General features: G+C 28.5%; 1 protein-coding gene across 1 annotated transcript; it reads right to left on the reverse strand.

The window, feature by feature from the left end:
• Positions 1 to 1,632: 1,632 nt before the first annotated feature.
• Positions 1,633 to 16,413, reverse strand: LOC135930085 (T-complex protein 1 subunit alpha-like). Its single transcript, XM_065466872.1, has 12 exons — positions 16,282 to 16,413; positions 15,972 to 16,057; positions 15,572 to 15,700; positions 15,268 to 15,365; positions 14,179 to 14,289; positions 9,194 to 9,381; positions 4,922 to 5,048; positions 4,410 to 4,585; positions 3,839 to 3,962; positions 3,027 to 3,219; positions 2,343 to 2,506; positions 1,633 to 2,024 (listed from the first exon to the last, which is right to left on the reverse strand). Exons 1-12 carry the CDS (start codon positions 16,349 to 16,351, stop codon positions 1,826 to 1,828), a joined length of 1,665 nt encoding a protein of 554 aa, XP_065322944.1. The 5' UTR covers positions 16,352 to 16,413; the 3' UTR covers positions 1,633 to 1,825.
• Between the last annotated feature and the right edge of the window lie 610 nt (positions 16,414 to 17,023).

The raw sequence follows: 17,023 nt of genomic DNA on the forward strand, positions 1-17,023 counted from the left end.
AGCTTTCATTTAAAACCAAATGTGAATAGTATCAATACAACAATATATTTGCTAGCTTTCATTTAAAACTAAATGTGAATAGTATCATTACATCAAAAGATATATTTGATAGCTTTCATATAACACCCCATATTGAATATGTTATAAAAAATTCGCAATTCTGACTTTGATTGATAATTAACATTACAATCAAAAAATATTTTATTCTTTTGATATCCCTGTCGAACTTTTATGTTAAAACTAACATCCCCCACCCCACCAGGCCAAGCTCCGCTTATTGAGACCAAGAGTGAATACTATTATTTCAGTCAAAGGGATATTTTAATTAGCTTTCATTTGATACCCATATTGAATTTTAATGACTTAAAAAATTATTCAGTACCTTTCAAGACCTAGACTCGCTCACTTAAAGTGATAATTAACATTCAAATAAATTCTAACTACCATTTAATACCCCTATCAAATTTTGGATTTTAACCAGAGCTTTGAATCTACGAAAATCTTTGTCATTGGTTCAAGTTTAACTTATATCAAATCCGGTTTGATTGGTGTTCAAAAAACTCTAATCAAAAAATAATGAATTTAAATTAGAAAGAAAAAAAGAATACTCAAAAAATGGCATTCCTCAAAGAAATAATTTAAAGGTATAAATAACCACATGGATTAGGATGAGCAAAAATCTAGAATCTCAGTATAAAAGATAGTGTTGTTAAATGGCTCGATTTTTAAAAACAGCTAACTCGATTATTTTAGCCAGAAAAATATTGCCTGAAGTCTAGAGATTTCGCTAATAGATGTCCGAATCTCTGCCACCTATGAGCAAAATTTTTATGCTTGTCTATTTTTTCTCGGTAAAATATCGAGTTGGCCGTTTTTTATGAAGGATTTTTAAATGAAAAAAAAAATTATAACTTTAAGGTCTTATACATATATATTTTTTTAATTATTGATCTTAAAAAAAGAATTCGGTAGAATATTTAGTAAGATCTATGTTAAAACTAACCTTTTCACTTGCAGGATTGCAACTTAAAATCTAGCTAGCTAGTGATAATGAGGATCGGGCACGATATCTTTTTATATGATTTTTTTATTTTTGCAACAGGGGCAGATCTGTGAATTATCAGTATATATATATATAAAATTGCTATTTTTTGAATGCCAAGTGAACAGACCTTGAGTGAGATGCAGAAACAGGAGACACTCCAGCAAAAATCTAAAGACAGATATGGTTTGGAGTTAATTTATATTTTTAAAAAATGAATGTGTACCTTTTATTTTAATAAAATGTGAGCGTTTATTAAGTTGTTATTGTTCCATGATGTGAATTTTGATCATTCATTATCTCCCTTAAAATCTATAGAAATGTGTTAATAAAGTCCTAAGTCATATTATGAGCCAATAATTGTGCTTAAAATATATCACAACACACTTGAAAATAAATTAAATATAAAAAATATTAAGAAATCATCAAAGGGCCATATTTTAACTTAAAATTAACCTCAGTACACACTTAATGAATTAAGACAACAAACGTTTTTAATAAGGAACTTGATTATTTTTAGAAATATTTTAATTATATGCAAATATAAACGGCAGTAATAAGCGAAAAATAGACGCATACACAAGTCACATGGATGATTATTAAAAGTTAAAAGAAATTGTAATTGTAGTTCTTATCACAAATATTATGAGTGAAAAAAATAATGTTCATATGCAAAAATAATTTACAAATCCATTGAGTAACATTTAAGAAAACTTCATAAAAAGCTAATAATAAATACCAAAAAAAAATGTTTTGGATTTATAGTAACATTCTTCGAAGCCTTTAATATTCCATATGATCAGCGCCGGGGTATTTGTGATCGGGCTTATCTGGGTTTAATTTGATCAAATCGTCGATTCTGAGGATAGTTATAGCCGCTTCGGTGGCAAATTTAATGCTTTTTATCTTTGACATGGCCGGTTCGAGCACGCCCGCTGCTCTGTTATCCCTAATAGTTCCGTTTAAAAGGTCAAGTCCAGCCCTTATATTATGTTATAATAATAATTAAGATAGAGTTTAAAAATGTATACTTTTGGCGATATAATGGAGAAAATGTAGAGAAAAGAGTTTTAGAAAAAATACCTCTAAAAGAATGCAAAAGTATGAAGCACATCACCTTATGGTTAATTTTCATGACTCCCCTCCCCTTAATAAAAAAAAGGCCTTTCAAATATAAAAGCCTTTTGATTTATACAAATTTGTCAAAATTCTAGTTAATTAGTTTTAGGTAACATTTCTTCCATTTTTCGAAAAAATAAATTACAATGCCTTTTTTTAAAAAAATATATGATGTTAAAACCATTTCCATTGCTTTTGATCATTTTTAGTTTGAGAATTATTGTGATGGGCGCGCAACTTAGCTATAAGGTCAGTAGCATCGAGGGCAGCATTAGAAGCTAATGTTTTGGGGATGGCGAGTAAAGCCTTGGCGAATTCCGCTATCGCTAATTGTTCCCTGCTACTCTATAATAAATTTGTTTGAAAAAATATTTTTATATATATAAGAAAAAAAATTATAGGATATATAATTCAATTCTTATTTCCTTCAGTTTATTAATAAATAAAAACATCGTTTTCCATATAGTTCAGCTAAATCAAATATTAATTTAAATGTATCAAAAAATATTTTTTTTATAATAAATAAGAAAATAAATGGAATATAAATAAAAATTTTAGGATTGTTGGAATAGAAGAGAAATTCGAGAAGATTGGTGGTGCATACTATCATAAGTAAAACGTCTTTCGACTCGTTCCATCCAAAGAATGTTAGATGGGACAGAACGGATTGAATTTCTTCATTGTAGTAGATGGATTAAGTGAGACCAATAAAATGAGGGCAATTGGTTGGACAATAATGTAGTAATCCTTACACTACCTTAATATTCGTTACTCACTTTCTTTACACGTTATTAACACTCATTTCTCATACATACTCTACATGTGCGTGTGACAAAAAGACATTATATATTGAAACGTTTCATACGATAGAAGTAGCAAAGTGTTCCAAATAGATGGAAACTGCCGTTTCAACGGCTCCGCCACCCGCCACGACAGATTTCGATTCCAGGACTCTCTTGACAACGCACAAGGCATCGTGGACCGACCTTTCAACTTCATCGAGCATGGTGTCATTAGCGCCTCGTAAAATCAAGGTTGCACAAGTCCTTGATTTGGGGCTATAATTTTTTTTTATTAAGTATATATATTTATCAACTATCAGGAAGACTATCAAATAAGGACCTAATTAGATAGTTCGATTCACTACCCAATATAAAATCATGATATTTATTCTAATTTCAAGTCAGGGTTAAATGAAATTCTGATTTTTAAAACTGTTATATTCTTATTCGTGAGGATTAAATATTTTAACCATATTAAGTTACTCTTAAGCTAATATATATAAGAATTTAGAAGATTTATTGAACCGAAAAAACTAACTATTACAAGATTTCTAAGGGGAAAAGGTCTAATAGAGAAAAAATAAGGTTTGATTGGAAAGGGAAAAGCCACCGTCTCACACGCAAAACAAAAAAATCGTTATTTATTCCAATCGGAATATAAAGATCAAATTATGCGATTCATTGTTTTTTTAGGAAAGAGGAAGCTTTTTATACAATTGTTTAATTTCCGTCAACATTAAACTTGTGGCCTCCTCAACTTAATATACGCATAATTGCAATTGTAATCTCCTATTTAAAAATGCAATAAAATAAAATGCTCTATTGAAACAGTTGATGAATAGGAGAACTTTAATACAAAAAGAAAGGACAAAAAACTGTTATTTATGCAACGAACCCCCTGATGATGATCAATTCATCGTCACAAATTCTTTCTTGGGTCACTTCCTCGGCTGCTCCTAGGTAACTGGATTCAAATATTTCGTCCCCTTCAAGGTTGGAGAGGCTGACCAATAAAGTGGCTATTAAATAGAATACAAATATATAAGATTGTAAATGTATATATTGCAAATGTGTATACAAGATTGTAAATGTAATCTTAAATTTGTAAATATAGCTCACAAAATGATTAAAACAAGTACATTTAGAAAATGGGTGGCCTAAGTAACACTTTAATTAAAATCATATTATAAGTATAATAATCAAAAAACGTCTTCAAGGGTGATTTGTATAAAAAAAATAAAAATCTAGCAGAACTATAAATTTTTTTAGTTCCGGTATGAGTTTGGTTTGAGAATCTATGAGAAGGAAGTGACGCTTGGTTAGAAATATGATTGTGCTGTGCCTTATAACTAAGTTTCACTTACCTTGGCGTATTATTTTATTTATATATTACGGAACAGAACCAGAGAATAAAATTCAACCAATCCCCTCCCTCCTTTTGCCTGTCAATTAATTTTTTAGATAACCTCCAGTAGCTTTAGCAATCCTTTTCAAATCCACCTTTTTGCATCTCCTGACAGCCATGGCATTCACCTCCACAAAAGGTTTCAAGCATAAATCGTCAATTCCTCCAGTAGTGAGAATGACGTTAGCTCCAGAGCTGATTATTTTTTGTATCTTTTGTCGCACCAAATCAATTTCCCTAAATACAAAAAAAAATCGAATATTAAAAATGAAATAATTATATCGATAGGAGAAAATTTAAAAAATAAAAAGATATTTTTGTAAAAGTTTCCTTTATATAACTATTCGAAATTATTTTGATTGATCAAAAATTTTAAAAAATATTTATAAACCTTGTAATAATATAATTAATCTATCATCCCCGTTTCGATAAATAGTCAAACTTCCATGCATATATATTTTAAAATGTTTAATGGTGCCTTCCATAAACTAGACCTGGCAAACAAAAAAAGAAAGTATTTTATAAATGGCCTCCTTGGGAAGGTATCGCATTTAGTTCGGTACGGAATATTACTTTTGGCGGATGGATTCCAATTTCTGCGGATCTTCGACCAGCACGTGAATTCCCAACGACATCTTTGACTTTTGCAGACTAAAGTCTAGGCAAGCTATTTTGGCGTTACTCACTTTCTTGGGCATAGCTATTGCATAATATGTTAATGATATTTTTTTTAAAATATATATGTTGAGGTGCTCAAACGTGATAACTTACTAAGCCATTATTTACTTCACTGTAATTATCTATTTTATTGGTTATAAATAATTATATGTTAAATAATTGATACAAATTGATTTTGTGACTTTAAACGCCTAAAAGTATCATTTTATATTAGTCGAGATTATGTTTGAAGCATATTAGATAAACTATTTTTACGAAAAATATAACAATTTTTCGTTCGATTTTAAAATAAAAGGTTATTTGATTTATTCTCGCGTTGATTTGATTCTTTGGATAAAAGTATACGGGAATGAGAAGACAACTTCCCAATAATAGGCAACAGGGATGCACTGAAAAACGTGGCCGAACAATTTACACCATAAATGATGCTGAGAGCAGAAATCACTACGATTTACTATTTTACACAAAAAAAGAATTAACCCCTTTAAATATTTTATTTTGTTTCAATCAGTAATGGCTAACTCAATATTTTAGCCAGAAAAATATCGCCTAAGTCTCTAAATATTGACCTTTGTTCCTTCTAGAGATCTGCAAAATAGACCCGGGCCGGGCCTAATATTTTTTTAAGAAATTTCGGGCCGGGTCGGGTCTAAAATTTTTTTAAAATATATCTAAATTTATTAATTTTTGTGTTAAATTTTTTATGTAAAATAAAAAAATATGTGGTTTTATTTATAGAAAGTAGACGCCATATAACATATATCGTTTATTTTGAGTGATCATAAAAATTAATTTCTATCTTTAAATAAATTCGGACCAGGCCGGACTTGAAAAATTAGGCTTGATGCGGATCACTAGCTCCTTCTATGAACTAGTAATTCGGGCTTGCGTATCTTAATGAAATGTTGACCGTTTTTAAAAATCGGCTCAAAACAAGCCGTTTAACAATAATAATTTCAATATTAGTAATAAAATTATTTCCGCCAGATGGCGTATTTGAATCAAAAATAATATCATGAAATCAATGTTTTTTTTAAAAAAAATTCCAAAAAGTTCGTTAAATTTTTGAATTTATAAAATTATTCTAGAATTATTGTTTTTGAACTTATTTTTATATTTAAAACAGTTTTCTTTATTTATTTTCGTTAAAATTTCGAATGCTTGTTTGTATTTAATTTTTTCACAAAAGGTTTGGACATCTATTAAGGAAATCTCGAGGCTTAGTCAATATATTTCTGTCTAAAATATTGAGTTAGCCCTTTTTGTTTAAATGGACTCAGATCGAGCTGTTTAACAATACTCTACTAACTAAAGCTAAATGTTAGAATCCCAGCTTTTATATTTATAAAGATATGTTGTTAATCGGCTTAGCCGAGTCGGCTTGAACAGAGCTGACCCAAATTTTGGGTCGTTTTTTCGGCTTGATCTCGGGTCGAGGTCGAATAAAACGACCCGGACTTTGGGTCGGGGTCGCGACGTTTTAACAACACTATTATAAAGGCCGGGCCGTATTTTAAATTTTTTGTGAACTATCTTTACGTTTATCCAATTATCGTTCATTATAAATGATGATTCTAAATATTAAATATTTCTTCTCAGTGTGGTGGGTGGGGTCCATCTTATTCTAAAGCATCTATATATATATATATTTTTAAAAAACTTTCTCTGATTTTTATATAATTTTAAGAAAATGTTTTATATCTGCGAGATGACAAATTTTAATTAAAGAAGTGGATCTCTTGAAGCATATGTTTCCTCTTTCGACCCAGGTGGTCCTTTTATATATATCGTATGGGGATATGTAAAAAAAAATTTAAAAAATCCGATTTAACCAGAAATGTGCATGTGTAGAGTATTTAACCCTATAAATTTCAGCCATAGACATTTCGGTATTTTTTTTTAACATATATGAAAAATCCGTATAAAAATTAATATTAAAATAGGAGTAGTTCTAAATGTTTATTGCATGTTAGAAATTTACAGTTTGGGTACTCTACACATGCCGAAATACAATTCCTGTAAAATCAGATTTTCAAAATCTAAAAATGGCCCTTTAGTGAATGATTTAAAATCAAGAGATTCCGGATCCCCACAGATTCTAAATTATTTGATATTCTTTTGTAAAAAGCCCGATTTTCAAAAACAGCTGATTATGATTTTAACCAAAACAATATTGTAGTCCTCGAAGTTTGATAAATAGATTTTCCAAACAATTTTATGCAAAATCTCCGGCTTACATTATATATTATTTTTATAATCTTTAAAAATCAACCCAAGTCAGGCTTTTTAACGACACCAGTTTTAAGCAAGAGCAACAAAAAAAAAATTTCTAGTATATTTTTACTGTTAAAGATATGAATCAAAGTAAGGATAAAGAAAAATTTAATGTCTGGTACCAGAACCAATGAAAAAACAGCACATCTCTTAGCATTAAAATTAGGGATGTACCGATATTTTATATCGGATCGGATCGGGCCGATATTTCGCTCATTTTAAAATATCGGTTATCGGCAAATATTATAAAATTTTCCGATCCGATATAAAATGGCGCTTTTAACAAAATTTAAAAAAAATTATATCTAAAAAACCATTTATTTTTATAAATAAAATCGAAATACATTTTTATGTTTAATTTTTTTAATAGAAATAATTAGTTAATAAACATTCTGCAATATAGTTTTTTTTTTCGCATTCTGTTTAAAAAAGTGTTCATTAATCTCTTCTAGGGGTGTACCGATACCACTTTTTGGGGGCCGATCCGATCCGATATTTCAGATATTAAATTAATATCGGCCGATAACCGATCCGATATCATATCTAATTTTTGTATATAACTTGTCAAAGAAACATCGTAGTTTTCAATTCATGCTATTATTTATATAATAAGTAATAACATTAATCTATTTACATAATTAGTAATAAAAAAATATATTATGAAATTCGAAATTAATATTTAAAATTAATATATCGAAGATTTCTTTTTATATCAGAGATATGTCGGCGGTGATGGGGACTGTTAATATCACTAGCATCACTAAAAACAGATACTGAAGAGATTAATGAACACTTTTTTAAACAGAATGCGAAAAAAAATAACTATATTGCAGAATGTTTATTAACTAATTATTTCTATTAAAAAAATTAAACATAAAAATGTATTTCGATTTTATTTATAAAAATAAATGGTTTTTTAGATATAATTTTTTTTAAATTTTGTTAAAAGCGCCATTTTATATCGGATCGAAAAATTTTATAATATTTGCCGGTAACCGATATTTTAAAAAGAGCGAAATATCGGCCCGATCCGATATAAAATATCGGTACATCCCTAATCTCTTCAGTATCTGTTTTTAGTGATGCTAGTGATATTAACAGTCCCCATCACCGCCGACATATCTCTGATATAAAAAGAAATCTTCGATATATTAATTTTAAATATTAATTTCAAATTTCATAATATATTTTATTATTACTAATTATGTAAATAGATTAATGTTATTACTTATTATATAAATAATAGCAATTGAATTAAATATAAACTATAACTGACCATTATAATATATTTAAATGACATATGTTATGGTATAGTAAAATTATAGATGTTGTACTAATAAAAAGTATATTAAAAATTAAAACCGATATCTTTGCAGAATACAAAATTAGATATGATATCGGATCGGTTATCGGCCGATATCAATTTAATATCTGAAATATCGGATCGGATCGGCCTCCAAAAAGTGGTATCGGTACACCCCTAATTAAAATATATGAGAATGATCGCTAAGATCATTATAAAAACGTGAAACCAGAATACATGCAAATTCTATTAGGACAAAAAATAAAAATTATTTCAAATTATTTATTTTTTTATTTTGTATCAGCTTCCATTTTTAATTTTGATATTTTTGTTTTCAAATCTTCGTTCATGATAGTATTGTTAAGAAGTCCGATTCGGGAACCAAAATAACATTACGCAAGCCCTAAAGATCTGGCGCTGATAGCTGGCAGAAATGCTTGGACATCTAGTTGCCAAATCTCGATGCTTACGTAATATTATTTTTAGCTAAAATCGGACCGTAAAATCGACCCAAATCGAGCTTTTTAACAACAGTAGCATATTGCATAATCCAGCAAATTAAAAATCATGGGACATAAAAATGCCGTAACCTTGGGAAGCCAAGGTACAATTAAGGGCATAGCCATTTATCAGGACACTTTCCTTGTTGCTTTTCCCGTGGGCTTTCAACACGTTGACGGATTTGATGGGATACTTGTAATTTTCCTTGTTGGCGCCATCTTGAAATCTGACGGCCATGGCAGCGTCTACTACCAAATGGGCAAAGAAATCGCTGTCCCTGCGATATATTGTATACGTGTAAAAATTGGATCAAACAATAAATTTAACGGGTTAATAAGAAATTAGGGTCGGCCATTCCAAGTCAAATCGATCAAAAAAAGACACATTTTCAGCCGACCTCTTTTAAAATTGTTAAAAATTTCCTGGAATTATTTAGATGCGTAAAATAAAATGAGAAAGCCATTTATTTTAGCTCGTTAGCACACTTGGTTCTCGAGATATAGGGGATCAAAGGTGCATAAAAGAGCCACTTTGGATTCTGTAAAATTTTTAGATGCTTATATCTCATAAACTGTTTATAGTAAAATAAAAATATAATATAAGATAAGATACTTTAATCCCTACTCTCAAAAAATGGAAAAATTTGGCGCCAATTGAGTCTTCAATTTCCGGTTTATCTACATTGTTTTACCGTGTTTTTAGGCAATAAAAGGGAGTTTGTTTTAGAAAAAAAAAAAATTCCTTTTATTTAGACACTTTTTTTATAAATAAACGTGAGATGTCGCTCTTCAGAAATATACATTTTTACCAAGAAAAAAAATAGATGGCACTATACAAAACTACGGATTACCAAATTACGGATTATGGTTGAAAAATATCCTTCTTAAGGAAAATGAAAATATTGACACGTTTATAAGAAATGTGATATCTTCCAATTCTGCTCCCCCTGCCCCCATCATCCATAGTTTTGCATTTTTTTTAGATCTTTTTTAGCTCGATGTAAAATTGTATAACAGCTGCATTAAAATAGAATATTATATTGGGCATATTATTTTACAAAATAAGCTGTTCAAATAGAGCGATCTACCTCGCATAATATTCCCAACTTGCCCCGTTCTGAAGATTAATTTTAAATAATTCAACCCGTCTGTACGCTTCGGGATTTGGAAGGTGGAAAAACATTTATTCAAGGTTGCATATCGATTAAAATTTCATTATTATGGCAAATAAAAAATTAATGCTGATTCTAAAATCACTTTAAATAAAGCTTCATTTATATGGGGGTTTTGCACCCATTCCCCCATTTTGCGGGCTGGATACCATATTTAAGATATTGCCGAAAATAATTTGCGATCCAGCATTACCGAATTGCCTCTTTGGTGATTGTGCTAAATGCCTTGGATTCTTCTAATTCAAAGGCCACAATAAGTGAAATATTATATTCAAGTGATGTCTAATATATTATCTACAAGCAATGGGTAACTACAAATCGTACGAATCTTGTAATTATCACTTCGTCAACCTCTAATTCGAAAATCAAAATTACAAGTATACTCATTTTATATCAACGCAGCAAGCAATATTGATGAATGCTAAAATTAATTAAATGAAGGAGAATATATCGTTCAGGAAGATTTTGCTGAAAATTATGCCCTCGTGGTTCAGGATGAAGTATAGGTAGACCTGTGCGCCGGCTTTTGGTTACGCCGAAAACGCCGCCATTAAGAAAATCACGCCGGCACAGAAATTTCTTTCTACCTTTTTATTCTAATAATTGATCAACTTCACTCTTGTAATTTTTTAATGTCAATCAGGATTTAGATGAATTTTTATTTTCTACTATTTTAAAATCTTAATTATCTTGACGTCATTATAGAATTCAATCAATCAAGAATCTAAAATTCCAAAAGTTACCATAATTTTACATATTTTTAAAATGGATGCATCTACTATAATAATTTAAATAATTTTAGTATCCTAACTCTGGATAATATAAATCCATAGTCTGGAAATTTATTGCAAAAGAATTAGAGAAATACTGCTCTAAGATATAAAACTGCAGAGGTTGAATTTGAATTCGAGGAATATCAAAGAAAATGCCTAAGTACAATAGATTTAACATCAGACATGTTAGATCTTGACAGCATTGATCCATACCCGGACCCGGTTACAAATTGGCAATTCCAATGATAATAGTAACAATAATTCTACGCATATGAAAACCTTAGAATTAAATATCCCAACACGTTGGCATATATATTAATTATGCTAGAAAGCATATCTGGATTAAATAAGAATTTAATTAATGTTTTGAAAAGAATTGGGAAGCACTTTCTCAAATTATCAAATTATGAATCTGATCTGGTAAAAGAACTATTAGCATTTCTTTCAAAATTTAAAAAAACTGTCGAATTTCTTTCAGTACTAAAAGGGCCTACTTTAAACTTGGCGTTACTTTTTAGAAGTGAAATTGAAACACATTTAATAGTAAATGATAGTGATAGTTCTGAAATTATTTCACTTAAGGAAAATGTGCTAAAAAAACTTGCGTTACGATTTCCGGTTTGTAATCTGCAAGTAATATTATATAAGTATATTCTTTTATTTTTTATTTAAAATTATCTAGGTATTGGCTTCTCTTTTAGATCCAAGATTTTAAACATTGACAATTGTGTCAAAGTATTTAATAGAGCAAAATTGCTCAGCTACAGAATTTATAATAAAACATCTTAAACTTATAGAGAATGATGATAATCAGGTAGTAAATATAGCTAATGAGGATGAAGATGAATTATTAAATTCAAGTTATTTGACAAAATTGGCAAATAAACATTCAACAAATATAAATTATGATTCCAAGTTAGGTGACTTAGAACAAGAATGCCACAGTTTTCTTGGAAAACGACATTCACAAGATATGGACGGTTCATTTTTGGAGAAAAAAGAAGAGTGAACTTCCCAATCTTTCCAGGCTCGCCAAAAAAATTCTTTGCATTCCGGCGACTGGCACACCTAGTGAAAGAGTTTTCTCTACCGCTGGTTTGACGTTAAATGCAAGGAGATCATCATTATGTCCCAAAAATTTAAATAAAATAATTTTTATACATGATAATTAAATTCCGAAATCGATTTTGAATATAATAAGTTTTCTATTAAATGAATATTAATAAAATATGCAGATATCTGTAGAATAGTGTATATTTATTTGTTTTTTTTTTAAATTAATAAGCAATTTAAAAAAATGTATCTTATAAAAATTTATATATGCGACGATTTACGCCAATTTTATTGACGGCGGCTAAAAATCGGCGCGCCACTGGCCGTTTATTAGATTATTCAAAAATTGCGCCGGCCGCCGATATTTCGTCGGCGCACAGGTCTAAGTATAGGGGTTTCACTGGAATAAAGCACAAGTTACCATTCACCCTTTTGTGATTTATTACAAGTCACAATTATTTAGGTTAGGTAATAATACCTGAATCCGTCTGCTACTTAACAGAAATTTCAATTCCGACCAAAAAAAATATTCTACTTTTCAGGTGGAGCAAGAATCACAAATATTTATATCAAATCTTTGCCACTATGAAGATGATTCGGAATAAAATTTGAATCACATTTCTGGGCCACATCTCATGGCAAATTGGCTTGTGACGTTGTCAGAGGTACAGTCAAAGTGGCCAAGGTATAGGTCAATTAGGCGGGGTTCTGCAGACCTCTAGGCCAGGGCTAGTTTACAAAGACCTGTTTAAAAACAAATAGCTTAATTTATTAATATATATATATATGTATTATAATTTTTTTTATTAATAAATAGATTTCTCTTATATTGTGGAAGGCGAATATGAGAAATAGCAAATAATAGAAGAAGAGATTCAATAAATAATATATTTTTAATTATATAATGAATTTGATTGTCCATCTATATTTCTATATTATTAATAAAAATGAATAATAAAAAAATTATATGTAATATATTTAATATTGGAAATTTGATACATTCTTTAGTGTCTAAGGGATATTTGCCTTCACTGCCCCTCAGTTTAATTGGTATATTTAATAGAAATTCGAAATATTTTAGTATAAAAGCTGAAAATATCCTGTTATAGGTAAGTTAGTAACAAAATTTTAACCATGATCCGTAGTTTCTTTAACCGCCAATTATTTCCTTTCAATTTTTAGTAAAAATGTATATCGGAAGAGCTGGTAGCTAAGGGTTTTGACAATCGTATATATATATTAAAAGTAGTGCCTAAATAAAAGGCAAAAAAAAATTTTGAAAACAAACTCCCTGTATAGCCTAAAAACACGGGTATTATATATATATAGGAAGTCAAAGACCAAAATTGGCGCCAAATTTTTTTATATATTGATAGACTTTTAGAGATTTTTTTTACTTACAATATGATATACAGTGTTAACCAGATTTGATGGAAAACATTTCAATATTTTTTAATTTATTTGAAAATAAAAATATTTGACTTGTGATAAATTGTTAAAATAACAATAATTTTATTTACAAATGAATTAAAAAATATGGAAATGTTTTGAATTAAACTGCACAACACTGTATTATATTTTTATACTATAAATAATTTTTGAGATATAAGCATTTTAAAAATTTTACAGAATTCAAAATGGCTCTTTTTTTCTTTTTCCACCAATGAGCCCCTATATCTCGAGAACCAAGTGTGCTAGTGGGATAAAATAAACGGCTTTTCTTTTTTTTTATCTATCTAAATAATTTAAGAAATTTTCTTTACAATTTTATAGGGGTCGGCCAAATCGTGATCGATTTGACATGGAATGGCCAATTACAGTCTTTTTATGAACATATTAAAATATTTAGCTCGTTTCAGTCATCAAGAGTGAACTGATTCACTGATATTTACAATAACATATACTAGCAGCATCACTCAATGGCAAATGAACACATATTTCTGATTTTTATATGCCGTTAATTTTGGAAAACATGTTTTGCTTAATATCCCTTGTTATAATGAAATGGCAGAACCAAAAACATGAAATTTTAAATAAAATGCTATCTATTTAAAATTATAAAAAAAGTTTTTTTTACGGTCCAATCAATTTGCTAGATAAACTAGTTTTCGCGCAGTTAATAATGCAATCCTTTCCCAATTCATCTACACTGATCGTTAAATGGTCTTTGATGTATTTGCAAACCTCTCTTGATTAAATATTTTGAAAAGAAAATAATCAAATGCCTGCTTCAATAGAACATTATATATTAAAGCTCAAATATTATATTAAATTTTTTTTTAAAACATTATTCTCATTTTAAATAGCAAAAAAAATAAGGATTCCGTGTGTTATATTTACAAATGAATTAAAAGCAAAGATGATTGAAGTATAGAAGATAGTGTTGTTACGGTTCGTTTTAAGCTGATTTTTAAAAACGGGTAACTTACTTCATCCAGAAAAATATTACCCAAGCCTGAAGATTTTGCTCATAGAAGGAACAAAGGTCCAGACATATATTGTCAAAATCTTTAGGCTTAGGCAATGTTTTTGTGGCTAAAATATTGAGTTAGCTGTTTATAAAAAATCGGCTCAAAACAAGCCATTTAACAACACTAATAGAAGAATACACTTCCCTCATTTATGCATCATAAAAATTGTGTATTTTTTCAAAACTTTTGGCAAGTGCTTTATTGGTTAAAAAAATTTGCATAATAAATAAATGAAACTTATATATTTATTATAATCAACTACGTTTTTATTGATTTTGTAAAAATAACACATGTAAATTCTGTCCATATGTTTAATTGCAAAAAATAATTTATAAAAAAAATATATGAAAGCCCCTATAATAGCATTATAATATGTATGTATTATAACAATACAACTACAAGTATTATCAAAATGAATTTGCCTTACCTTAAAATAAGTTATAATTAGTCATCATTATATTATTTGCCTTTAAACTTCATACACCAAATATAAGATTTTGTAGAGATTAAACCTTACCTTAGGATATATGGGCCAATAGAAAATTGAATTAAATACTAATAAATTCTCATTCATTTGTATTTGTATATTTCAAATCAAATATCGTATATATTTTCGATAGGCCCTAATGTATATTATACAAGATCTTTAATTCATAGGTATTTCTAAAAGTTTCAAATAAAATATGAGCTCATACTTGCAAGCCAATCTATATCCACTTATGATGGATGTTGGGTGGATCTTCCATTGGACTAATGTTTCAGCATTTTTCATTAATTCTGCAGCAATAATTACCTATAAAATAAAGAAATTTATTTTAAGCAAAAAATAGTTATATTCATTTTGATATTTTGTGATAAGCAGAAGTAAAAGATCTATTCATCCTGTACTTTTAATCTGGTAAAATATTATAATTTAGAAAACAAGCATAAGGGTCTATAAAATTCAAAACTAATAAAAAATTGATTTCTGAAAAATAAGACATATAAGTTTGTTTATACCACAGAAGTAGTCCCATCACCAACTTCTTGATCTTGTAGATCTGCCAATTGCACCAAAATTTTAGCAGCTGGGTGTTCAACCTCAAGCAACTTAAGAATGGTAGCCCCATCATTAGTTATAGTGACATCCTATTTTAATGTTTTATAAAATTTTATATCCGTTAGTAAAAATTAAATTACAAATTCAATAAGAATAAGCTATTATTTTAATTTATCAGTAATTTGAATTTGATATCATGTTAAAATATATTTAATGTCCATTGAATATTTTATTTAAATTAAAATTCAACATATTATAGAATTTTAAAATCCCATATATACTTAATAGAATAAAATCAAAATAGTTATATGTAAATATCATATAATCTATATTAATTTAATATTCATATAAATTAATTACCCCAATATCATCAACTAGCATTTTATCCAACCCAACAGGCCCAAGAGAACTTTTAACAATATTAGCAATAGCCTTGCATGCAGTTACTGTATTTTCAGTAAGTATGAAATAAATTATACGATTAAATATAATGTGATAAAGGGTTTACAAATATCAATATTCCGTTAGCTACTATTATAATATGATTAATATATTATAAACTATTTGCTCTATTGTTATTGATTATTTTTCATTTTACATAAAATTTTTGATGTTTAATAGTATAATTTATAAAAGGCAACTTATAGTAACATAATTTTTTATTTATTACCATTTTGAGCTCGTACGTTTTTACCACTAGTTCTTTCACCATCAAGCGTGAGAGCAGTCAAAGTAGCCATTGAAATTATATTTAAATTAGGAAACGAACAATCTTCTGCTAATCGTCGAATTACAATTTTACGAAAATTTAACCAATTGGTAGAAGATTCTTCTCATTTTAATTTAACCTCTTAATTTTTTCTCCTTTACCCAGCTTTGATGAATATGAGGAGATTAGAGCGTGGCTTTTTTGTTTTAACAAAGGTCCAAAAGCACTTAAAGAATGACTAGTTTCAGAAATTTTATATACAGAAAAAGAGAAGATAATTAACTATTACTAGCCTTGTTAAATATGCTAATTTAGGTTGGTTTTTAAAACTCTGACTAGGATTTTAGCTAAAGTAGTAATATGTAAGCATAGAGATCTGGTAAATATTTATATTTTAAAAATTAATTGAATAATATTCATTTGTTCAAATTAATACTAATATAAGATATCTGCAAAGTGCCTGCCCGGCTCGAATAAAAAAAATAGATTTGGGGTTCTGGCCTATACCTAAAACGAATAAGTAAAATATATTAACTGTAGCATACATTTTTATCCTTTATTCGATTGAATTATTCGTATAATTCAAAATTATTCGTATTATTCAAAATTATTCGTAATTATTATAAATTATCTGAAAATATTCAAAATTATTCACAAATATATTCAAAAAAATATTTGAAATTATTTTATTAATTATATCATG

Source organism: Gordionus sp. m RMFG-2023, chromosome 5, assembly GCF_954871325.1.
Source record: "Gordionus sp. m RMFG-2023 chromosome 5, tfGorSpeb1-WG-v2, whole genome shotgun sequence".
In the NCBI taxonomy this organism is placed as follows: Eukaryota; Metazoa; Nematomorpha; class Gordioida; order Chordodea; family Parachordodidae; genus Gordionus; species Gordionus sp. m RMFG-2023.